Source organism: Notolepis coatsorum, assembly GCF_963971535.1.
Source record: "Notolepis coatsorum genome assembly, chromosome: 5".
Lineage (NCBI taxonomy): Eukaryota > Metazoa > Chordata > Actinopteri > Aulopiformes > Paralepididae > Notolepis > Notolepis coatsorum.
This window is the reverse complement of record NC_140169.1, coordinates 126924444-126951401: the sequence shown is the minus strand read 5'-3', so window position 1 is coordinate 126951401 and position 26958 is coordinate 126924444. Positions and strand designations below refer to the sequence as shown.

The 26958-nt window shown below is 40.6% G+C and overlaps 1 protein-coding gene across 2 annotated transcripts in view; it reads right to left on the bottom strand.

Moving 5' to 3' along the window:
- snx14 (sorting nexin 14) overlaps positions 1–26958 on the bottom strand; it is a 62185-nt gene that overhangs the window by 33145 nt on the left and 2082 nt on the right. The window contains exons 3-23 of one of the 2 annotated variants that reach the window (XM_084315336.1): positions 20068–20188; positions 19854–19930; positions 17752–17830; positions 15836–15879; positions 15655–15742; positions 12984–13068; positions 12675–12831; positions 11539–11614; positions 11187–11231; positions 11023–11103; positions 9440–9554; positions 8412–8567; positions 8186–8310; positions 6847–6905; positions 6491–6517; positions 5164–5296; positions 2590–2776; positions 1552–1635; positions 1286–1386; positions 877–988; positions 45–85 (exon numbers count right to left, since the gene is read on the bottom strand). In XM_084315336.1, the coding sequence (XP_084171462.1) occupies positions 45–85; positions 877–988; positions 1286–1386; positions 1552–1635; positions 2590–2776; positions 5164–5296; positions 6491–6517; positions 6847–6905; positions 8186–8310; positions 8412–8567; positions 9440–9554; positions 11023–11103; positions 11187–11231; positions 11539–11614; positions 12675–12831; positions 12984–13068; positions 15655–15742; positions 15836–15879; positions 17752–17830; positions 19854–19930; positions 20068–20188 (1993 nt within the window). The remainder of the gene's footprint in view (positions 1–44; positions 86–876; positions 989–1285; positions 1387–1551; positions 1636–2589; positions 2777–5163; positions 5297–6490; positions 6518–6846; positions 6906–8185; positions 8311–8411; positions 8568–9439; positions 9555–11022; positions 11104–11186; positions 11232–11538; positions 11615–12674; positions 12832–12983; positions 13069–15654; positions 15743–15835; positions 15880–17751; positions 17831–19853; positions 19931–20067; positions 20189–26958) is intronic. The other variant, XM_084315337.1, reaches the window with a different exon arrangement.

The following is a 26958-nucleotide window of genomic DNA, read 5'->3' as shown; positions in this document are numbered from 1 at the left end:
CTTTAAACATTTAATTAGTACTATGGCCTAACTTAGTTACTAACCTCTTTAATGAGTTTGCCTGGAACCGCCTTGAACATTCTACCTGGAAAAGAAAGCCTCTGGTTAGATAATGAAAAATGCACAAAAGCAAAACCTCCCTGGAAGAAATTACTAAGATTGTAAAGGAACTACGGGTAATTTGCCCTGAAATAGTTCATGTTCACGTGAAAATAAAGAAGGCGAGACGAGTCAATATGAATATGCCTTGGAATATGAAAAGTCAGACAGAGCAGACTCATGTTATTCAGCAGGAACAGGCCAAGTCATAAATAGAACACGATTACTCATAAACGTCTATTTATACTGCAGACTCATAAGGCACATCTCTATTGTCCAGTATGTCAAAATGTCAGTGAAGAGTCTGCCTGCTCTCTGGGTCTTACCATGGTGTTTTTATGGATTGTGAAATCCATATAGAAGTGAGTAGACAATTCTCAAAATGTCAAAATAAAAGTATTTAGCTGGAAACTTCACCGACTTAACAAAGCTTCAAGCCTTTTATTTTGACATTTGGGGAATGCTCGCTCCGCAAAAACACCATGACGACAACCACAGAATAGGAAGGCGCTTTATTGGCATTCCGACAAATTGGACAATTTAAACAACTTCTGGGTGAATGTTCCGTTAAAAACAAGTGGCCTGTTGTCGACGTCCACTTACCAGAGCATGTATCTACGCGAGGAAAATGTTAATGATATGACCTAATGTCGCCTGGTTAGGGAATGTTCCATCTCGGTCGACGTCCACTTCACTGGCTGTGGTGTGTACATACAGTCATACACAGTAACACAAACACAGCCTGTGGCCAAGTAGATAAACCTGTCAGGTTCTTACCCAGATTGACATCAGGCAGCATCTTCTCCAGGAACTGAGACTCCATGCTGTGAGGTGACAGGAAGTCTGCCAGTAGCTGACTGTTTCTCAGCTCTGGGTGCTGCATAAGCCTCTGGACACAAACGTACACAAACATTTGCTTTCCCAAAATATCACTGAATGACTTGATAATAAAAAATACATATTTTGGTCATGATTAACATTTATCAATATGTATAACTGAATCACTTTCCTAAACATCACAGATTAAAGTCCAAAACATCCAAGATGTAGTTAGCGGTCGTAAATCTTTTTCAAAGTTATCTGCTTAACTCGTTAATCCTGCCTCATGAAATAACCCTCCAGGAAGGCTCTTACTACAACATGAGCACAAATCAAATGCTGGATTTACTATTACTCAGAGTCATACTTGTAAATATTCTTCAAATTCCTCCCTTTTTGATGAAAGGAATTCGTAGTTCTTTGGTCCAATTATTCTTTTGGATGGAAGCTGTGCATCCGCAAAAGAGCCTGCAAAAGGGGATGAGATGTAAATTCACTAGTACAGTGGCTCGTTGTTGAGGTAAATTAAGGGGACATTTAGTTTTCCCATTTTGCAAACCAATGGACTTCAGTTAAAGACAATAGATTATATTTCCTCTATTGAAATATGTCAAGAAAAGGATAACACCGTACCATGGAACTCAGTGAGTTTCGATTCTAGGACGTAGAATTCAAGGTATCTTCTGAAGACAGACCACTTTTCAGTTTCATGTCCCACTGCAAGAAGAAAAGAAAAATAATTATAATAATAAAGAAAGATGTACCTATATGTATATACATAAAACACCTCATAGACGGTCAATTTCATGGACCCACACTGCCACTCCCCTAGTGGATGCTCACATGGCACTTTGACCAGTTCAATGCTTTGCATCTATGACATTTACATTTACATTAACATTTACATTTAGTCATGTATCTGACGCTTTCATCCAAAGCGACTTACAAGTTCTGTACGACAAGTCAGCAGGAAGGGTACAACTAATAAACTAACCTACACTGTAGCACCCAACACTTGATGAACATTGTTGCTCAGCTGATAGAGTTGTGCCCTTCCTGCTGACTTGTCGTACAGAACATGTAAGTTGCTTTGGATAAAAGCGTCAGCTAAATGACTAAATGTAAATGTAAATGTACAACTATTTCAGCTGAGTAACAATGTTCATCAAACAGTGCTGAATCTTGGGTGCTGCAGTGTTGAGTGCATAGTAGTAAAGACATATTAGTATAGTAGGAAGAGTGCATGATAGTACAAGAAAGTAAGAAGGTTAGTGGATTTGTTTTCTTTTTTGAGTGTGCTTGTTTTTTGGAAGGTCTCTGACATCAAGGCCACGTAATTATCCCTCCCCCTTATTGGCTGATATCAATCCCCGTCTCCTGAGCCGTTCATTACATTTTTACATTTTACCGTTCAGCCATTGTGTAGTGTGATGTGTGCCTGGTGCCAGTGTATGGCAGCCATTGAGCCTGCGTAGCCCAAGGTTGGGTGCTACCAGTGGTGGTGAAGGAGGCAATTTCCAGCCTACACTGAAAAGCGCTTTTAGTGTCTAGAAAAGTGCTATAGAAATGCAATGATAGTTCATCCATTCATTCATGCTCAGCAAACCTTCCCTGAGAAAAAAAATGTATTATAATCATTATTATTATTATAATATAATATTATTATAATACCTTGCTTCCTGTCGTTGCGTTCAACGTCGATGCAGAAGACTGGGGTCCTCTCCCTCTTGGCCTCGTCGTCGTAGAAGTCCACGTAGGGGATGGTGATGCTCCAGGCGGAGAGGTTCCGCAGCGACCCGGGAGTGCTGGCCGGCTCAGCGGGAGAGTTGTCCTCCATCACCACGGTGGCCTCCTCCACCTGTGTGACACACAGACACCATGAAATTCATTTAATTTAGTTTCTCTCCCCAGCACTATTGTCCTGTTTTTAAAGGATGATTATTATCAATTGTTATTTCATGGTCTGTCTAAACACTTCCCCACATAAAAGGCTGCTTTTCCAGGTATTCCAGCACTTACATTTGAAAAAGTTAAAGCAGCACTATATAAGATTTGCACAATAGTGGCACCGTGTGGCCAAGAGAGGTAACTGCTCAGTGTTTCACATAGAGAGAAACAGAGGATACAAAAAGAATATTTGGAATTCCTTCAAGCAAGGTAACTACGTTAGTTAGGGTTCACACTGTTGCCCTACAAATGAGACTGCAGCTTTCACAAGACTGGTCCTGCTCTGCAAATACACAGTTTCGTCTATCACTGACCAGTTCCAGGAGTGAATAACAAGCGCACCGCACCCAGAAACTAAAAGCAAAGGTTTTACATGGGGATTTAAATAGCTTCTAGCAGAGAATACAGTAATGTTAGCGTGAATTACAAGTGTGAATTACTCATGTCCAGTGACTTTCAAACTACTTTCAAGTCCCACTAAGTATTCTCCACCCCTTTTCAACATCAACGGCAGTATGAATGGTGTTTAGTAAGGTAAGCTCAGATCAGCAGAAACACACCGTACACACCTATGATAATAGCAAGAAGTCAGAATTTGACTGGTATGGCACTTTAAGCATTTTTCTTTATTATTATTTTGGGGGTAGTACATGTTAGAAAAAAGCTTGCAATGTAGGAAGGGAGTAAGGGAGTACACATTCTTCAGCCATGAAGATAAGGGCCTGGTGCTTCTCAGAATAGGACTGCAGTGTCAAAGAGGAGAATACTACAACACACAATCATCTGAATGGTCTTCACTATATGTACGCTGCAGGCATTTCTCTAAAGGAACTAGTTGACATGGTAAATGACAGCAGTGGTGGGACTGTGGAGAAACAGAACTTGAGTGAACGTTAAGTGAGCGGTAGGAAACAGGAGGTGACACGGCAGACACGCTGAGGAACAGTGTCTTTCCTGTGGGTCATTCTTGGGTCTGTGCTGTGGCCTAAAAGAAAGGGACTCGTGAAACAACATACATGTAATTTTAGTAGGGCTGTCTTAAATACTTCGAAGGGCATGGGATTCGAATATGAAAATAAAAGTAGATTATGTAAAAGAAAAAGAAAAATCAACTCTGCCTTTGTTAACTACAATAAGCAATGCTTGTAAGATGGAAACAGCACTGCTGCAAGATGGAAACAGCACTGCTGTAAGATGGAAACAGCACTGCTACAGCACTGCTGTAAGATGGAAACAGCACTGCTGTTAGATGGAAACAGCACTGCTGTGTGGGGGAACAGCACTGCTCTGTGGGGGGACAGCACTGCTGTAAGATGGAAACAGCACTGCTGTGTGGGGGAACAGCACTGCTCTGTGGGGGGACAGCACTGCTGTAAGATGGAAACAGCACTGCTGTGTGGGGGAACAGCACTGCTCTGTGGGGGGACAGCACTGCTGTAAGATGGAAACAGCACTGCTGTGTGGGGGAACAGCACTGCTCTGTGGGGGGACAGCACTGCTGTAAGATGGAAACAGCACTGCTGTAAGACGGAAACAGCACTGCTACAGCACTGCTGTAAGATGGAAACAGCACTGCTGTAAGATGGAAACAGCACTGCTGTAAGATGGAAACAGCACTGCTACAGCACTGCTGTAAGATGGAAACAGCACTGCTGTAAGATGGAAACAGCACTGCTGTAAGATGGAAACAGCACTGCTGTAAGATGGAAACAGCACTGCTACAGCACTGCTGTAAGATGGAAACAGCACTGCTGTAAGATGGAAACAGCACTGCTACAGCACTGCTGTAAGATGGAAACAGCACTGCTGTAAGATGGAAACAGCACTGCTGTAAGATGGAAACAGCACTGCTGTAAGATGGAAACAGCACTGCTGTAAGATGGAAACAGCACTGCTGTGTGGGGGAACAGCACTGCTCTGTGGGGGGACAGCACTGCTGTAAGATGGAAACAGTGTTGGTTGGTTGGTTTCCGGTGTCCAAAGTCTGCCTTTCAGGATGGATTCACGATGTCAAAAATAACGTTATCCATCCTAGGGTGATATCTTTGGGAACGGAAAACAGTGGAGAGGGGGAGGCTGTGAGCCGACAGAGGATATCGCCCTGGGACTAATAAATAACGTCATGTTGACGGGTAGCGAATCCTGACAGCCGGACTTTTGGAAAACGGAAATATCCAATGCAGTGTTGCCATTTATAACATGAAATACTGTACTGACACATCATCACCTAAGGCTCGTCTAAACATGTTTCACGGTGTCGCCTTCCCTCAACTGATCCGCCGAGGAGGAAGCGCTCACCGTGTCCTCGTCTGCATCGGCCATGGCGTAGGACGGCAGCATGGCCCCCTCCATGGTGGTGCTTTTGAAGACCCCTTTGATTTTGCTCCCAATTCTACTGATCCCAAAGGACTCTCCTCTCTTCGACGTGTTCCTAGGTGAACAGAGAAAACACATTTGGTACGTATAGACCGTTTTTGCTTTGACAACAAACGCAAACACAAACCAGCATTCTAGAAGTGACTACGTTTGATTTCCTGTCGGTTGTCACGCCAAGGAATGAGTTAAATCCTGACTGACCATTGCTGATGGAAAAAGATGTTGAACCAATATTATATGTAGGGGTGCACCGATGTTTTTTTTATAATTTTTTTTTTTTGTATCTATCTATTTCAAATAATTCTGTACAACACACACACGGTTTTTTGAGCATAGACATCATAATATGTCTATTATGATCTATCTTTATTATGATCATAACATTGGGTACCTTGTAAATGAAACCAGTGGAGTGGAGAATGACTCTCCAAGCTCTTGTTTAGAATGAAGCATCAGCGAAACGGTTCACACAACACAAGCCAAACAAAAGCGTTGCCTTACAAAAAAAATGCTTAAACAAAGCCATGTAGTGCTTATTGTTTCTCGGTGCTTTGTTCTCAAGCACCACTTGTTCCATTCAGTGTCATTTCATAACAATACACGGCACAATTAATGTATAAAGCAAAAAGTCATGCACTTCCAAGAAACATTCAAGAATTGTTCTTTGATAGGGAGGGGGGTTATAATCTGAGGGGAGAACACAATTTAAAGGTGCTAAACGTACGCACTACCATGAGAAAACACTGCATCTCAATATGTGGAGTGAAACTGTGGAACAGTCTAAATGTGGTGCTAAAGCAATGTCCAAACATGAGACAATTCAAACTGATGTATAAGGAAATTATGTTCACAAGGTACAGGGATGAAGAAGGGACTTGATATTCACGGGTGTTTACATTTTTATTTTGTTTTCTATTTTATTTTATTTTATACATATATAGTTTTTGTTTTTTGTTTTGCATATATATATATATATATTTTTTTTTCTTTTCTTTTCTTTTCTTTTTTATGTTTAAAATAGTACACTCATTTGAGTAGTGGAAAAGGGGTAGGATTAAATAAGTGTATACTTCTTCCTACTCCTTTTCGAACATGCAGATTGAGTTGTTTTTCTTTTTTGTTATTGTTTGTTGTATTCATTGCATGTTCGAAATAAAGACTTCAAAAAAAAAAAAAAAACAGTCTTGCATGCAGCAAACACTGGCGAGCCAGGTGACATTTAGCCGTGCCATGCCACAAACCTACTTACCTCACATCCTCCAGAGTGAGGCTATTCCTGGAATAATATGCACAAGGAGTTTTAGGCCCGCTATGTGATTTTATAATATAATATAATAATATATTATAAACAGTGACCTCTAAGAGGAATGTGTATGGTGCATGAATAGATCAGTGTTATTTTATCTAGCTAGTGTGTGTGTGTGTGTGTGTGTGTGTGTGTGTGTGTGTGTGTGTGTGTGTGTGTGTGTGTGTGTGTGTGTGTGTGTGTGTGTGTGTGTGTGTGTGTGTGTGTGTAGGGGGTATCGACTGATCATTTACAGTGTAATATTGATCAAACAGTTAAATGTTAATAAGACTCAGGAGGACAGACTGCGGAACACAAACCTGTTAATTCTAGAGTTCCTGGCTGGAGACTCGACACCCCTCAGCAGGTATCGGAAATACTGCGAAGCACAGAACTGAGATGTTTAAGTCGGGGAAAAGTATCATCGGGTAACCATGACAACAATAAGAGTATTTAAAAACTGTAATAAGGAAAGTTCTTCTTACCCAGAAGACTTGGTGATGACTAGTCCAGATGAAAGGGCAAGGAGCACATCGTTCACTAGAGATCAATGATTTATCGGGACCAATGCAGGCTGATGTTTCGACTGCGTGCCTTCATACAGAGCACATATACAGAGGCTCTGGAGAAGGCTTGCCGTTGACACGTCAGCCTGTATTGGTCCTGATAAACCTTTGGTCTGCAGGGAATAGAGTGCTCCTACCCCTCCTCTCGCCTGGGCTAGTCCTCTCATGAAGTCTCCTGGGTAACAACTTTCTTATTGTAGTCTACATGTCCTCAGTTGAGCACCTATCATTTTGGCGTGGTAGAAGCGCACTGGACTCATTATCTTCAATATATAAAACAAGGCCGGCGGTTTCAGCAATATGGTTTCAGCATCAAGGTTGCGATGTGCACATGTGCGATAATGACAAACAAAGGATGTTTTTTTTGTGTGTGAAGGACACAACGAAGGCAAATTAAATCAATGACGTCACACTAAAACGTTTTTGCTGCTTCATACTAAAGGAAAACTCATATTTTCCATGATTAATCTAGAAGAAGACCATCTGATAACATTATAGTCTGATTTAAGAGTTTCTTGTATACATGGGCGCTTATGCTACTGGCAAAGAGCTTAGAGCTATGGTCACGCACACGCTCTGTGTGCACAGAGAACCAACTCATTGATTAACAAAAGTCTAAGCCTCAGTTGCCAGTGAAACTTTGTAGCTTACAACCTGAAAATGAGTGAGGAAAACACAGAAAGGGAAGATTGAGTTGCAAAAAGAAATGCAATGTCAGTTCCACTGCTCCCACTCAACTTAAAATCTGCAAGCACTCTACGGACCTTTAAGGCCATGCTCAAAACCCACCTTTTCGCCATAAAGAATCCATGAGCTAGTTTTTGTATTGTAGTATGACTGGTGTATTATGTCTGTCCGTTCTCTATCTGCTTGGTTGGCCTGCATGTATTTTTTTCTGTTTGTGTATTGTTCCTGTCTTTCTTTCTTTCCCGGGCTGCGCCCCGGGCCGATGTAACTATTGGTTGAGGGGCGCAATATAAATAAATGTATCATATCAAAATGTATCATATCATATCAAATATTTGCAATTACTGGACCAATACAGGACTTCCAGCTGAAAGGTCTATGTTCCAGCTGAAAGGACCTACTGTACCTCGTCGCTGTGACAGAACATGGGGGTGAAGACCCTCTCCAGCAGAGAGAGAACGTGCTCGTAGGCTTCGAACAGGCAGCGCATCGTCTGGAGCTTCACCACTCCTGCGTACGGCCCCCTGGCGACTGAGAGGGAGACAGGGTGCTCATGTTAAAGCCTGTCGATGGAGAGAGAGATGAACGTCATCGCACATGGGACCCATAACTTAAGCGTCGCTGTGCCTCACTGTTTTTTATTTCCTCCACGATGAAGGGGTCGAAGCGGATCTTGTCGATGCTCTCCTCCAGACAGTAGGTCTCGTAGATGTGCTGCACCTCTCCATGTAAACGCTGCAGCTCAGCGTCACTCAGCTCCGGACACAGGATTTTGTCGTTAAATTCCTCTGGATGAAACAATTGGTAAATAAGGGTATATTAGTAAATAACGGAATATTAGATATATTATGAAACTGATCATTTCTTCTAAATGTTTTGCTAACGTGATAAAACATTGTATCTGAGGCAGAATACTCAGGGGTGGTGAACCTGGAGTGGTTAGGTTGAGGTGTGAACGCAAAACAAAACAAAAGCAGGAAAAGACCCGGGAGGTTTTTGTTGACATTTCCCATATATTTCCAAATGTGTGATTTTTCATCATCACAACGTTATTATTCTCGCAGCTGGTATTGTTCAAAATAGACAAATGATGTTTGTGATACTAAACAAATACCATGCATGCATAATTTAGGTGAAAGTGCTGCATAATGAATTGCTGACAGTGAATTGGAAAATGTATAGTAGAGAGGGATATGCGTTGCCAGATTAGATTGAGAAACCATCGTATCCCCTTCATACACTACGCTTAATTATTCCTGAACAACCTGGGAACCCAAAGTGAACAAAGTGCGCTGTCGACCCCTGATGAAAGGAATGAGGACAAAACTACTGAAATGAAAGAAATATCCCTGCAAGTTTGAAGCCCCTTTTTCACAGCATAATGTTGGCAGGTATGGGATTCAAAATGATGTCCAATAAAAGGCTGACCTGTGGATTCACATGGCTTTGTTTAGAAAGTTTGGTTTGTTTGTCAATTGGCAGTGTGAACCCTAACCGAACCAAAAAAAACGGCAACAAAAGTAACAATTTCACTTTTGATTCGGACAAACTGAATGTGTGAAATGCAGAGAGAATTTAATTATTTTGCCTTTTTATGGGGATATATTGGTACACAGCTTTACTTGTTTCACTTCATGGACAGGTTCAGATCAACACTCACCCACAGCGAGGCAGAACTGCAGCACATGCACGGCACCTTCCTGCTTCAGGAAGTTCATGAAACGGAAGAGCAGGTCCTGCTGTTCCCTAATCTCTTTAAGGTCCAACTTCAGCACCTTGACAAGAGAGAGAGAGAGAGAGAGAGAGAGAGAGAGAGAGAGAGAGAGAGAGAGAGAGAGAGAGAGAGAGAGAGAGAGACAGAGAGACAGAGAGACAGAGAGACAGAGAGACAGAGAGACAGAGAGACAGAGAGAGAGAGAGAGAGAGAGAGAGAGAGAGAGAGAGAGAGAAGAGGGGGGTGGAGACGTGAAGCAAATGCACATACACCCCACAGGGCCTTGAACCCTATTATCTATTTGTTGCTTTAGTGATCTATTGATCACAGGACTTGAAACCACTATTTGTTGCTTTAGTGATCTATTGATCACGGGACTTGAAACCACTATTTGTTGCTTTAGTGGTCTATTGATCACGGGACTTGAAACCACTATTTGTTGCTTTAGTGGTCTATTGATCACGGGACTTGAAACCACTATTTGTTGCTTTAGTGATCTATTGATCACGGGACTTGAAACCACTATTTGTTGCTTTAGTGATCTATTGATCACAGGACTTGAAACCACTATTTGTTGCTTTAGTGATCTATTGATCACAGAACTTGAAACCATTATTTGTTGCTTTAGTGATCTATTAATGTATATTACATAGTGCTGTCAGGCGATTAAAGAAATTAATCTAATTAATTACAGGATTTGTAATTAATTAATCACATTTTAATCGCATAACCATTTTAGGCCTGATATTTTATATTCTATAATCATATTTCAAATTGCATGTGTCCGGATGGCAGAATTCAGTACTGTATCTACAAAACCTTTTGTTTAATCATCTTCCCTTTATTCATTTGCTTAGATTTTTCATGTCTGGTCAATTTTAGCATGGTGTTATTCACAGTCAAAAAAAAGAGAATTGAATTGATATATATATTAAACTAAATAAGACTCGTGCACATCTAGTTGGACCCCGACTAGAGGTGCAGGTCAGCGCAAGAGAGATATATAAAGCTAAAAGAAGGATACCTTCAAAAGAAGGGACCGCACACTCCTCAGCACCTGAGGAAGCAGAAGCGAAACGCGTTGTGCAATAAAATAAGCAGAAACCAGTCCTGAGGAGTGTGCGGTCCATTCTTTTGAAGGTATCCTTCTTTTAGCTTTATATATACATATTAAAAAAAAGAAAATATATATTATAATTCATTTTGAGTTAATTTTCATAACGTGATAATTTGCTGTGTAATTAATTAATCTAATTAATGCGATAAACTGACAGCCTTAATATTACATATAAATAATTTTGCCATTATTTACAGCAAAACTATTTTAACAGAATAGTTAGTAAATGGCACCGGAACACATCTGTAATCCATGAGGGCAACGAGCGGTTTCACAGAACAAGGTTCCATATTATATCAAGTGAGTTACTTGCAATAGAATGGTTTAGGTGGGTGGGTGGTGTGTGTGCGTGTGTGTGCGTGTGCGTGCGTGTGTGTGTGTGTGGTTGAAAGCACAGAGCCAAATGACATACAGACGGCTTCTTGTTGCTGAAGTCGGCATATTTCTGCAGAAATGGAACCTGGGCAGATGGGGACTCCGTGGCCAGCTCCAGCTGGGGAGACAATAGTAGGATGAGTGTGAACAAAGATCAGGTTATTCACAGAGCATTCCAATTCAAATGTCATTTTCACTTACCGGAGTGTCGTCGACAAATATGAGCACCATGAGGTTCACAGTATCCTAAAAGGAAGAGAGCGAGAGCATGTTCTCAACGTGAATCTGCATGTTGCCTCGTCTCCACAATACTGACGCATAGAATAGAATAGAATAGAAGTACTTTATTGATCCAGAGGGAAATTCAGCACTACAGATCGCTCACAATAAACATTTAGGTAGTCAGAAATCACAAATAAGAATAAAAATACAAATACAAAAATGTTAATACAAATACAATGTAATATTTTTTGAATGACCCTTCTGACCCATGGCATTGTTCATCTTGTTACAGAATGTAGGTGGATTACCTGCCACTAAAAACCCTACTTACAGGATCAGCCATGAAGTCCATGGTTGGCAACATGACAGACCCAGCCATCACCTCTCGCAGCAGCAGGGCTAGAGATCTGCGAGGGAAGAACATACATAATTGACCTATATCAAGCCCATCCTCCAATCACAACATAAACATAATTGACCTATCTCAAGCCCATCCTCCAATCACAACATAAACATAATTGACCTATCTCAAGCCCATCCTCCAATCACAACATATACATAATTTACCTATCTCAAGCCCATCCTCCAATCACAACATAAACATAATTTACCTATCTCAAGCCCATCCTCCAATCACAACATATACATAATTTACCTATCTCAAGCCCATCCTCCAATCACAACATAAACATAATTTACCTATCTCAAGCCCATCCTCCAATCACAACATAAACATAATTTACCTATCTCAAGCCCATCCTCCAATCACAACATATACATAATTGACCTATCTCAAGCCCATCCTCCAATCACAACATATACATAATTGACCTATCTCAAGCCCATCCTCCAATCACAACTGTTGCTTTCCTCGGACAAACAACGTTTGCTAGGACACAGCTAACCCTACAGTTGATTTCCAATCAGAATCAGAAACGTCTTTATTGCCAAGTAAGCTTGCACATACAAGCGATTTGTCTTGGCCATTTGGTGAATCAACATTAAAGTAAAGACAATTAAAGTAGAATAAAATAAAATTGATTAGAATTAGAATAGAAAATACAATATAATATAGGACAGGGCTGTACAATTGTGCAGGATTGTAGTAGAATATATATACAAAATTAGAAGATTCAGTGAAATAGAATATGTAACAGAGCTGTGCAGTATTGTGCAAAGAATATGAACAGTGTCATGTTCAGATGCTCACAGTTTTGAGTATATGTGCAAATATAATAGTCCAGGAAGGGGGTAACCCAACAATGCTGCAGTGTTTACTAATATCAAATCCAAGATGTTTAGCTAAATAACATTGCCTTTCTCTATGTGGAAGTCCCAAATTGACCTATTGCAAACCCTGTCCCTCTTTTCTTCAAACAGTTGTGACTAGAGGATCAGGACAAGAGGGCATCAAGCATCAAGGATACCAAACAAGGCTGGTGGGTGTAGGTGGTTGGAAAAGCTAACCTGCAGTCTGTGGCTTTTGGGGGCAGGACATGGGAAAACAGCATTTCAGTCAGCTTCCGCAGATACAGCAGCTCATCCCTGCGACTGCGCAAGGCAATGTGCATATCAGAGCCATACTCCTCCAGTGCTGCCTGCTGCAAGCCCTCCACAGTCTTCCCTTGGGAGACAAGCACACAGAAGCGCAAAGTGTTACTATAAGCTAATTGAATCCATTACTTTATTATTATTTAATTTTTTGTATGAAATACAAACATATTGGTCACAAGTGCCCTGTGATGTGGCTTGGCAATTGCCATAAAATATAGAAACCTTTTTGCAGAGCCCTTGCAATGATTTCAATATGCTTCATGATAGCTTTCATCACTTTTTCAGCAAATACAGTGGGAACATCAACCTGTGTTAAAAAAAAAGTACAAAATTATAGAAAAGTATGAAACTTGCCCGATGCACAAGTTTAAAAGTGCACTGTGTAGTTTTGTGAGAGTCAGAGTTTTTCTTCTTTAACCTTAACCCTTTCAGTGCCACGGACGACATATCTTTTTTTATTAGCGATCTGAATTCATATTTCATCAACAGAGTCTCCCGTTGGTAGACCTACAGGAGCTCAGATTGGAAAAAAGCGCCCCCTATCGTCTATCCCTGTGTAACTGCAGGTCAGTCGCTTAGACTGACCTGGGATCTGTAGATCTCTGGGGGGGAGCCAACTGGCTCCTTGTGCTGGCGAGCAGTCTGCTCAAGAGGGATCTGCTCGCGGGACGGAAATCAGCCTGGAATATATATTTACAGCAGCCAATAATCAATCAATAAGCATGATCGATATTTGGAATGGCAATCAGGAATTGGAATAATCTTTTTGGAGAACATCTGATCTAAGGTAAGGAGTCTATGTTACTGGTCTTGGGGTAATCGGATCTGTATTCGCTGAGATAACAGCATGTCCCCTATGTGTGATGTGGCTGTTTGGCTGTGATCGCTGATGAGGAAATAAGAGAATCGAGTTCTCAGCTTGCGTCTATAGCGTGCATACGTACACATATACTATCGATAATCTAGCGTTTTTTTTTTTTTTTTAAACTTAAATTTTTTATTAACAGTTTTTAGACAGACAGCACTTACAAAAAATAAATAATAAAAAATAAAGAGACTAGCATCACAATAAAACAAAAAGAAAAAACAGTGCACATAAATATTTACATGGGTATCACATGGTTAGTTGTCTGGTTCCCCTACTGTTGTTTTCTAGGTATTTGATACAAAGGCTGATTGTGTATCTCCCTTAAACAGGCATAAACAGGTAATTCCTACTCAAAGATGATAAATGCTGACTAAGGCTTGTATGTGTGATCTGGGTCCAGAGACCCTCCTTGAGCTTCTTTCTTCCCTTATCCTTCGTCCTTTCTTTTTTTTCTCTTGTTTATTAACTTTCACTTTGCCTTTTGGTTCACCCATACACAAACCACATCATCCCTGAATATTTAATATCACACCGTTAAACAGACATAAATAATAAGGTATAAAAGCATTCAGCAATTGTAATATCCCAAAAACAAAATAGAAAATACTAACTAAAGCACAGGTGTGTGACATGGGTTCATAGACCCTCCTTGAACATCTTTCCTCCTTTACCCTTCGCCCTCTTGTGTTGCATTTGGTTCTTCCTCTGTGATGTCGTTCTCGTTCCTTTTATAATCCTCCCACTTTCCCCATCTTTCCCCAAATTTCTCTTCCTGTAACCTCAGCATGTGTGTTATCCTTTCCATATCCTGTATTTCTTCCACTATTCCTACCCATTTTGCTATTGTCGGTGGGTCTTCCTTGTACCACAGTCTCGTTATTGCTTTTCTGGCCGCTATCAACATTATCTTTATTAAATATTTGTCCCCCCCTTGTATTCCCTCGTGTGTCAGGTCTCCTAAGTAAAGCACCAGTCCTGTTTGTGGTAGCCCGTATCCTAATATTCTGATAATCTAGCGTTTATTTGAAAACGATTCATAAATAGGCCGAAAAATGACAACGTTTTTGTGTATTCTAGAATATTCCAGTAAATATCTTTTATCATGGAATCTTTATATTTTCCTTGAAAACGAGGGCTTTTCAAAATGCTATAAAACGAAAATGAACCGATAGAAAAACAATCCGCTTCAACAATGTTGACTGCAAACGAGTCATTGATAAGCGACGGGCAGATTAGACACATAGCCATAATTTAAAATATAGATTAGGCGTTTTTAATGCTAACATTGAAGTTGGATGGTGGCATTCAACGGGGTAAATCAACGTTAATCAAAGGCACTGAAAGTGTTAAAATATTAATTTTAATAAATAATAAGAAATTAAAAATAAATAAACCAAAAAGAACAATACAGATAAGACTGTGAACAACTCTGCGACTGTAAACTCCTTAAATGTGGTGAGAGGGATCAATTTGTCGATTTTCCAAATCTTTTGCATCTCCTTCGAATCGCTGGGAGCAGCCAATTGGAAGAAGGATTGGCCAGAGGAAGTGTTAACATGGAAAACATCTGATATGGTGAGCAGCTCTGGTGTTATTGGGAGTAATGACCATTTTAACAGGTGTATCAAATAAGGAGGGGTCAGACCAAGGAGGGTCTAAGAAGTGAATAAGGTATATTTTCATAACTGTCCTCAAGAGGAAGATTTGAACCCTGGAACACTGTTTGAAGCTATACAGCTTCCTGAAAGGTTACCATTCCATTGCTATTGATTACAAAGGCATGGCCAGCAATTTTGTTAACATATTCTAGGCTTACGTTTCATTCACAGTGCCTAAAAAATAGATTTCTGATAACATAAGATAGAATTACAGTAAATCTATTTTATCAGCTCTGCAAATAAATCCCCCTCCTCCAAAACTACATAGTGCACCTTTAAATCTGTTGCAAACAAACATCATGTCAAAGTTCTGAGAAAAATATCTATTTTCATGATGGATGTGAGTGATCATTTATTCAGTCATCACCTTCTGAGCTCGCCGGACTATCACTGACGCGAAGAAGCGAAAGGTCATTCTCAATTCATCCACACATGCCTCATCAGCTGTGATGTCTCTGAAAAGCAGAGGGAGTACACAATATTTGATGTGCTCAAGACTAAGGTTACTCAAAACGTGGGGGGGAAATAACCTCCTAAAATGTCTTTACCTGTACCAGGGATACACAAAGTTCTCCAGAACTAACTCGAACACCTAAGGGTCACACGAAAACACATGTTCAGATTACATTAAAAAAAAATGAAAATGTAATAAAGATGTATAAGAGAGGGAAAATTGCATTATTGTCAACAGCACGATACAGCAATGGAGGAAGAGAATGTACAAGGGCAAATAAGAACATGAAAAATAGATAACAAAGAATAAAATGAAAGACATGGAGACACAAGCTTTGACACAGGACTCCGTACAGGAGTCAGCACATATAAACAGGGTTATGTACACACTACACAGTGAGCGAGTTTGAATCGTGTTATTGTCCAGAGATATACATATGTCATACTATTGTACGGCATACCAGAAAAGTTTGTCAACATCATGAGGAACTCCTATGAAGGAATGACCTGCAGAGTCATACACAGCACAGCTCACACGAAGCTTCCAAGTGAAGACCGGAGTAAGGCAAGGCAGTATACTGTCCCCTTTCCTCTTCCTCCTGGCCATCGACTGGATATTGAAGACCACAACAGCACAGAGGAGAAACGGGATCCAGTGGACACTCACAACACAACTGGACAACCTAGACTTCGCAGACGACCTTGCCCTATACTATCCCACAGTCGACAACAGATGCAGGAGAAGACTAACATACTGGCAGACACCTCAACACAACTAGGCCTCAACATCCACCAAGCAAAGACCAAAATACTCAAGATCAACACAAACAACAAAGACCCAGAGGGAACAGTACTTGAGGAAGTAGAATCCTTCACCTACCTAGGTAGCATCATAGACAAGAAGGGTGGCACGGAGGCAGATGTCAGAGCAAGAATCAGCAAGGCAAGGGCCTCGCTCATACATCCAACTAAAGAACATCTGGAGCTCCAAGGTAATCAGTCAGCAGACAAAGATCAGACTCTTCAAATCCAACATCAAGCCAGTAAGCCTAAATATTAAAGGCAACCAACTTGTGTCTAGCCACGGCCAACTTGGCTCTGCCGTGGAGCTCTGTCGCGGCAGCATTATGTAGCAGTAAGCCCCCCTTTTTTAACATCGGGAACTAGCTCAACTGGTAGCGCAGCCTTGCTGTGGATCCTACGGTTCGATTCCCTTCCATTTTTTTTTCTTTTTTTTAACGTGCATTCTTTCGCCGGTTAAGTTTAGGCATGTTAACTTTAAGCATTGTTTCGGAGTTGGTTAAGGTTAAGGTTAGGCATTGTTTCGGAGTTGGTTAAGGTTAAGGTTAGGCATTGTTTCGGAGTTGGTTAAGGTTAGAAGGGTTAAGTTTAGGCGCTGTTAAGGAGCTGGTTAAGGTTAGAGTTTGTCTTAGAGAATGGCAATAGACAGCCTATTTCCGCGCTGCAGCGCAAGGCAATAGACAGCCTATTTCCGCGCTGCAGCTCTCTCACGCTGCCGCGGTCACATGGGCGTAGTGGCCAATCAGAGAAACGCTAAACACAAGTTGGTTGCCTAAAATATTCATGCAGCCAGTACTCTTATACGGATCAGAGACGTGGAGGACAACCAAGATCTGACTAGAGTGCAGTCATTCATCAACAGATGCCTGAGGCGGATCCTGAACATCCACTGGCCAGATACCATCAGTAACAACGATCTCTGGCAGAGAACGGGCAAACAACCAGTGGAAGAACAAATCAAGAGACAGACATCACACAGAGCAGACTGACATGGAAACAGCTGGAAAGCAAAGCACAGGACAGAGGACCCTGGCGAACTGTTGTTGACGGCTTATGCTCCCCCAAAAAGAGCGATAGGCGTAAGTAAGTAATACTATTGTACAGAGATACACCGCTGTAGGATATACATCTGTGTACAGAAATATGTAAAGTATATACATAAATACTATATATATGACAGTTATATAAATTAAAGATCCATTTGGTGTACCTCAGCTATGGAAGCATCCACTTTTGAGTAAACCTTTAAGTCCAACCATGGCTGATAGTTTTCAAGGAGCAGTGTTGGCCTGTAAACAATAACATGCATTAATAAAATGAAGTTGAGCTTCATGGTAACCATTTTAACTGTTCTTCAACCATTAAATTGATGGTTGTGGGGCTCACACAAATTTAAGTTGGGTCATTGTTTTTGTGTGAAATGTAGTTGTACTTTCTGATTTACTCTGGAGTTTTACCTTAGATGGAACAGGGTACTGCTAGCCAGGACCAAGTACGACTATTCAAACAAAAGTGATTTATTAATAGCCATAAATAGGCTATGGGAACATTTTGTTTCCCATCTGTTATCATTCTCCTGCTGTAATGTGACATCTAGCTTTAACAAACATATCACACTTGAGACTATGTTGAATGAAAATGCTCACAAAGCCAAAATGACTCACTTGCAAGTGAAAAGCCTGAATGAACTGTATTTTTAGAAACATTGTGCATCATTCACCATCATGGAAATGGTAGTAAAACTATTTACTACATATACAGTACATTGAACCTGTACATTCCTGGGTTTTCCTTTTGAAATGAATTAATCCACAATCAATATTCAATATCGATAATACTACTTTATTTTGTCCAAGTCATCAGTCCGATTGATTTTCTTTTTTTATATCTACTTTTTCTCCCCATTTTCTATTTTTTTCTCGTCCACAATTTCGTATTGTCCAATTCTACCCTCCCCTGTCTCGAACGTTGTTAGGCCATGCCTCCCACAAGCCGGCTGCAATGTGGACGAAGCCTTGCATCACGTGTGCCCTCCGGTACTCGAGGAGGCAGCCGTCGCATCTTTTCACCTGCACAGCGCGATCTCTCAGCGGCGAGGGTCTGCGTGGTAGGGACACGCCGCCTCGTCGCTTCCTGATTCTACTGCGCAGGCGCACCAACCGACCTGTAGGAGTCGCTGTCCACAACGTCGGATCCCCACCCACCAGCTGCCCACCCCCTAATACTGCCAATTGTATTAGTATGAACGACCAGCCAAGCTGGTAGCAACGCCGAGAGCTGGGCTCGAACCCAGCATCTCCTGTGTTGGTGGCGAGCGCCTTGCCCACTGCGCCACCTAGCCGCCAGTCCAATTGATTTTTCAAGATAGATTATTGCCATGAGCTAGTTCAATGGATATTTGGTTGTAATGCTTTCTTTGGGTTTAAATTCCTAAAAATACTCACCTAAGTATAGCCATACTGTTCAAATGTTTAGGCCATGCTATTTTTTCACCTAAATCATTTAATTGAGCTGTAATTAATTAATTAACTCTCAATATCTTGCTAGCCAAATTAATTTGTGCAAGTGGGCATACAGTATGTGATCAAATTGTGCGCAAAATAATTCATGATTGTATTTGTGGTGATGTGCTCATCGAACACCAAACCAGATGATCTGTTATATAGGGCTGAAACTTAAGCCTGACTAGATGGATTCTCGGATGATCTTGTGATCTCATGAAACCAGCTGCCGTGCAAGGTTATCTAACGCCCACTATTTTAAAGCATCCTGGTTGGTCAAAGCTCAACACTACTCAACATTTCCATTAGGTGGCAGACTTGTCCACATACTGTATAACTGGCAGTCTGGTTAAAATCCATTAACAACATACTGTAAAGAGGACAACAGAAACACAGAGTATTAGGAATAGAATAGACACCATCTACAGTATTATTTACTCATTTATAATTATTTTGTGCTATAATTATATTTTATTATTTACTTCATGTTTTGAAGGTGTGAGAGAAGTAAGTGTCCTGTTATTGGGGGTGGGGTGGGTGGGTGTGAGATGTTGGGTGCGGAGGGCAGTTGAACTGGGGTAACGGTTAGTAGGGGGGTGGTAAAATGGGGAAGGGCGGGAGTATTGTGGGTGGATATGTTTAATTTTATTTTATTATAATGTATGTAGATTAACAAAACATTTTATTCAAATAAAAGACACTGACTGTACCACCTCTTTTAATGCGTGCTTATATACAATACCTAGTCCATGCATCATATTAGATGTCAATCACATATTGACACTTGTATATCTCTGTGTGTTTGACTCACCTGTGACGTTTGCACTTGATTTTCCCACACACTGCACAACTGTGTCCCAGTGGGAACAACTCCTGCTGTTCCTGTTGCTGTTGAGGGGGAAAATAAGAGTAACCATCATTCATCACACATTTACACTACATTTGGGCAGCAGGTGATGATGATATATGAATAATAAATCATCTCAAGTCATGTAACATTTGAGACATTGTTGTTTTTGGCTTACTTTGTTCCTTGGCTTTATGTTGAAGAGGACATTTGGAAGAAGAGATTCTGGCCCAAGCGAGCAATAGACGGTAATCAAACCAGCCAAGAAGGACCAAAAGACCATCAGGATGTGTAAATATCTAGGGGCAATCAGTTGACACCACGACATTCAATTAGATGAGCTAACAAAAAGAGCATGTTACATTTTAAAATAGGAATAATACCAGTTTTAAATGACAGTAGAAAACAAATAGTTAAATCAACTATGTCACAGTGATCTAAATGCATTGAACGTCTTCTAGGGCTAGGCTACCTTAGAACATCTGAATGCTATTTGTCATAAAGTCCTCTGCTTAACACTTTGATCGCCATGGGTTAAATTCATAATTTACCATACCCTCGGCAGCTCTATTTGTCTATGGAGAAGTTCCCCTTCTTTGCATGGCTATAACTTTTTAAATCCTATTGCTAAATTGCCATTATTATGGCCCATTCAATGTCCTATATGTATTGTTCAGGATGTAGCAACGTTAAACTTTTTCATTCACATATTCATACTAAAATATGGTCTAAAGCAGGGGTAGGCAACCCTAGGCACGCGTGCCTGCATAGGCACAGGGGGCAGCATTTAAAAAATATATATATATATATATATATTTTTTTTTTTGCTTTGAAATATTATAGTGAAATATTTTGCACTGTTGTCGCATTTATCTTGTTGAAATCCTCCCACAGGTTATTTTTACTACCACATTTAATTGAGACCCTTTATTTGTTTATTATTTTAATTTAGCTGGAAATACATTGCTACATCATTCAGTAACATTTGCAGAGCCTTATAACAAAAACATTATTACGGTCACCATTGTGACCAGTGGGATTAATCAACAAATTGTATTATTTATTTTTCTATTTCATTGAACATTGCACATGTTAAAAGCCATTTTTTTACTCAAAATGTGAGTATTACCAAGTCAACTTGTGTTCTTAAAACAATGACAATAAACATAGTTTTATTAGGTTGAAATAATGTGGTTGTGTACTTATTTTTCTGTTAACTTATTATGGATTGAAAACTGAAAACCTTAATGCACAGTAACTGAACTCAATATTTTTAAGTTCTGGTAACTTATTATTATATTCTTTTTTACAGTGTAGTCTTGCGATCAATCAAAACTTATTTACACAATATACCTCACATTCACCCTCCATTCACATCCTGGTGTTCTCCATTAGGCCTGTAGGTGGAGCTATGACAGCACACGTACAGTACACACACCAATGGTGTGTGATGTGTCCAAAAATGAATGGGCAAATGTGAGTGAAATGGTCGCACTGTATGCAGCTGTTTGTCTGCATTGCATTCCCCCCCCCCCCGACTCAGATTTAGGGTTGATACAACCATCATAATAATATTGTTAATAATAACAATAACAATAATGATGTAATAATGTAAAAATTATCATTAAAAAGACCTGATTATGAGAAAAAAAATTATGATGCATGGAATATTGTTGAGGCACACTAGTTACAACTATATTTCAAACAGGCACTCCATGTCAAAAAGGTTGCTGACCCCTGGTCTAAAGTATAAGTATGTTTTTATCGTTTTCTGCAGCTTTCTTCAGAACGTGATTTATAGCCCCAAATGCATTATATTGATGATCAAATACAGTTTGGTAGGAATCTGTGCGAGATAAAAAGTTTCAACTGGACGTGGTTCTAGACGTTTCTACGCATCATCTGATGATGACCGGATGGGCGGGGGATCATTTATAATTCCGTGGGCAGCGTTAGATGATTCATCCAGAGTGGGTCATATGTTCATCAGATCAGTTAGTATAGAAGACTTTAGAAAATAACGCTGAATCTTACCGTGGCTTCCTCGCGCCGCTGGCAGATGAGCGTGGAACAGATTTTTTTCTATTATGGGATGTAGAAATGCCCGATCCATTTCCAGGTTGTATAATAGTATATACGTCCAAATAACGTTGTTTATTGAGTTAGGGCGAGCGATCTATTATCCAGTGTTTCAAGATGGAGTCGCGGGAGCTATAGCGAGTGGCCGGACCACATATGGATGAGTACTACCGGTTCAAAGGTTAATTTCCGGCTGGCGATCTGCCGATCGGCCACCAAATGGCGCTCTTGAACCGCTAGAGAGTTGAGTGGAGCTTTGCACTGGTTCTCAGGGCTCCGGAAAGGAAATATGATTTCGATGACAGATTTTTGAAATATTGACATCAAAGACGAGTTACGGCGTCTTCGGCAGAATGAGCATGGCTCTGAATGACGTGAAAACTCGTTCCCGGCGATCATAGTGTTAATTGCAGGTGATGATTTTTAGATGCATTTCTGCAAACTGTATCAGAAGTTAGGTTGGTCGTAATTTGCTACACAGGGCCAATCACTACTGCAGGAATTACAACGTAACTCACATCCCATATTATTGCAAAGGATACCCCCACTGCTTTTGGCATGCAAATATTTTGCGCCTATTCGCCACTGCCAAAGGATTCTAGTTCATCAAAATATACTTTAAACGCCTATAAAATGGGTGTGGGGAGTGAAAATGACCACATTTAAAGTAAATGCCATGAAATCAGACCTTCCTTTCCTGAAAAGTTACTTCTTAAATTCTTCCTGAGACTTTATTATAGTAGAATGGCAAACAGTAGTTAACCAGTGACAAGTAACACCTCCAAGGTTGACAGAGTATTGTCATAAAAAAAGAAAAAAGGCTTGTTTAACACTTTGAGTGCCAGTGACGTCATAACTCGTTTTATCAGCCCAATGCCTGAATGCCCACAACGCCAAATATCGTTTTATTTTATGATCTTAGGGCTGGGCGATATGACCAAAAACGTTATCGCGATAAAATTATAAAATTATTTTCATATAATTCGATATCGATAATTATCGTCGATATAATGTCTGTCAAGTTTAATTAACTTCTTATGCTGCTGCGAATGTCTCAAGTCGAGTTGATGTCGTCATCAGTCCGCGCACGTTAACAGTAGCCGACAAGCGGAGCATCTCATGACAATAAATATGACACTAAAACTCTTCCGCCACAATATATTGAAACGACGTCCACTGTATACCCCACCCACACTACTTAAACGTGGCCTCAGAATTCAAAACACACACATACTCGGCACGTAAATATATAAAACAACGCCGTGCAAGCTAATTAGCCTAGCTAGCCTGTTGTTTATAAGTGGTGTATTCCATGACAATGTGCTAAATATTACACTAAAATACTCTTCCGCCACAATATATTGAAACGACGTCCACTGTATACCCCACACTACTTAAACGTGGCCTCAGAATTCAAAACACACACATACTCGGCACGTAAATATATAAAACAACGCCGTGCAAGCTAATTAGCCTAGCAAGCCTTGTTGTTGAGTGAGTCCTAGTACCTCTGGGTCTCCTTCCGGATCTCGTTCGCTCTCGGCCATCTCCTTCACTGATTGGTTGTTAGCTGTTGTGCGTATGCACGTCACGTCATCACGTAACGTTGGTTGTTGTTAGTGGGTGTGCTGAGCCGAGGCTGAACGGAGCCAAGCTTGGAAATCGATATATAGAAACTTTGCGACCACGTTTCATGTTTATTTCGAGGAAATAATTTATCGCGATAGTTATCGTTATCGTTTTATCGCCCAGCCCTATATGATCTGAATTCATATTTCATCAACCGAGTCTCCCGTTGGTACAGCAGCCCCATCAGGATTTGGAAAAAGCGCCCCCTATCGTCTATCCCTGTGTAACTGCAGGTCAGTCGCTTAGACTGACCTGGGATCTGTAGATCTCTGGGGGGGGAGCCAACTGGCTCCTTGTGCTGGCGAGCAGTCTGCTCAAGAGGGATCTGCTCGCGGGACGGAAATCAGCCTGGAATATATATTTACAGCAGCCAATAATCAATCAATAAGCGTGATCGATATTTGGAATGGCGATCAGGAATTGGAATAATCTTTTTGGATAACATCTGATCTCAGGTAAGGAATCTATTTGACCAGTCTTAGGATAATCAGACCCGTTTTCACGGAGATATAAGCTTTTTCCCTATGTGTGTGTGTGTGGCTGTGCAAGCGATCAGGAAATAAGAGAATAGATTTATCAGATCGCCTATATAGCGTGCATACGTACACATATACTATCGATAATCTAGCGTTTATTTGAAAACTATTCATAAAATTTAGCCTTTGCAAAATGCTATAAAACGAAAATGAAGCGATAAAAAAAACAATCCGTTTCGACAATGTTGACTGCAAACAAGTCATTGATAAGCGACGGGCAGATTAAACACATAGCCATAATTTAAAACATAGATTAGGCGTTTTAACGCTATCATTGAAGTGGGTGGTGGCACTCAAGCACTAAATCGTGCGCCCCCTGCTGGCACTGAAAGTGTTAAAGTAGGCTATATTTCAAGATAGACTGAGGGCCAAGGGCAGGGATTAATTGGTCCAGAATGGCTACCACATCCCAATTACGTACAAAGATGCAGAGGGAGTCTGAAAATCACTCATGGTAAGGATTACAGGATCTGAATACCAATGCTTGCGGTCATTACCATTTAATAAACTCAATTACATGAACATTTAGTTGTGAAAATTCCATGTCAACACATAACTAGCGACATCTGTCTTTGGGGGTCATTCTTCCTGTGGCTACTCTACCCAGTCTGAAGCAACATGAATGTTTCATTGTGCTGCCTGTTCTGATGCTTGTTTTACCAGATTTATCTTTCAGTACTCGTCAGTAGGTATTGGTGGAAGTAGCAGCCAAGAAATATCCTGATAAAATCGTACCTCCACTCAAAATAATATTCAAAGTATCAAACTTGATTCCATCGAGTTCTATCGAAAGCAAAGATACTAGCTCATGCTGGCTTTAAGTTTAAAAGTAACTAAGATACTCCCTTTATATGTAGTGGAGTAAAAGTATAAAAATGTAAATTCAAAAGTAAAGCATAAGTAGTAAAATACGGAAAAGTAAAAGTACTTAGTTACTTTCCACAACTCGTAGTAGATTACCAGCAAAAATGGACTACACATATTTCATCTTAATACAAATAGCCTGAGACCTAAACTGGCTGAAATCAAACAGTTGTTTTTAAACGGTAAGGCTAACATATTGTGTTTCACAGAAACAAAATTAGACTCATCTGTACAGGATCCAGAGATTGAAATTGAAAACTACTCAATAGTCAGGAGGGATAGGAACCAGTATGGAGGTGGTGTCTGTGTGTATATACACAAGGATACCAAATACATCAACCGTACTGACCTTAACCATGATGAAATTGAAACTGTTTGGATTGAAATCTTATTAGACAGGGCGAAACCAGTACTAGTAGGCACAATCTATAGACCACCAGAACAGAGTGGCTTTTATGACACACTTGATGGGTGTTTAGCTGGGGTGGAGGGGGTAGAAAAAATTCTTATTGGGGACTGGAACACGGATATGCTGCGTAAAGCAGCACCCGTCTTCAAGGCCTTCAGTAGATTTTCTGATCTGCACGGTTTCAGCCAGCTAATCACCCAACCCACAAGGGTATGCGATTCGACACAAACCACCATTGACCTCATTTTGACCTCTGACAAGTCAATGATCTCCAATAAAGGGGTGATAGCATGCGGGTTAAGTGATCATTATATGATTTTCTGTACCCGCAAAAAGCTAAAACAGAAGGCCGGCTGTCACAAAACAGTCACATCTAGAGACCTCAAAACTTACTCTAGAGAGGCCTTTAACCTAGAACTGGGGAGCTTGGACTGGTCAGATGAACTCAGTGGTACACAGGTTGAAGAAACATGGCTTGGATTCAAAACCAAATTCACAGAAATACTCAACAACATGGCACCCATAAGAACCACCAGGGTTAAAAATCGCGCTGAGGCATGGATGCACACTGAAATACTGGCCGCTATGAAAACCAGAGACAAAAAATGCTCTGAACTTCATAAAAGTCAGACAAAGCTTTCCAAAAGCTCAAACAGTGAACTCCAAGCCCACGTGGTTGAACTAAAAATTCAAAGAAACAGACTAAGAAATGACGTAAACACCATGATCAGAACCGCAAAAAGAAATTTCATCAACGACAAAACTGAGGAAAACAAAAACAAACCCTGCGAACTTTGGAAATTACTCAATAATCAACTAGGCTGCAGTAAAAAACTTAAAACCAGATTCTCAAACATAAACATAAAGACGGACAACACGCTCATCACAGACAAGCTGGATGTAGCCAATTACTTAAACATCTTTTTCACAAACATAGCCACAACACTGGTAAACAAACTACCCTCCCACTCAGGGCATTATGGGGTAGAACACATAGTAGCATACTACAAAAACCTAGGGGTCCACAAAGACGACTTCAAACTTGAAATGGTAACAACCGATGAGGTACTCAAAAAATTGAGCGCCCTCCAACCTAACAAGGCCACTGGCCATGACAACATCCCCTCCAAATTCCTCAGACGCAGCAGCCGCCATCACCCCAGACCCCAGTCATCACATTCACACACATAATAAACCTCTCTATAAAACAGGGGCACGTCCCCAAGGACTTCAAAATTGCGAGAGTGACCCCTCTGGACAAAAAGGGCAGCAAATTAGACCCAGGCAACTACCGCCCTGTTTCTATTCTTACCTCCATCTCGAAAGTCATGGAGAAAATAGTCTACGAACAGGTCGAAAAGTACCTGGCGGAAAAAAATCTAATCTACGAATTCCAATCTGGCTTCAGAAGGTCCCACTCCACTGACACATGCCTCCTCTATTTGAACGACCACATCAAACAAGAGGTGGACGCGGGCAAATACTGCGGCATGGTCATGCTGGACCTACAAAAGGCCTTCGACACTGTCAATCACTCCATTCTAATGGACAA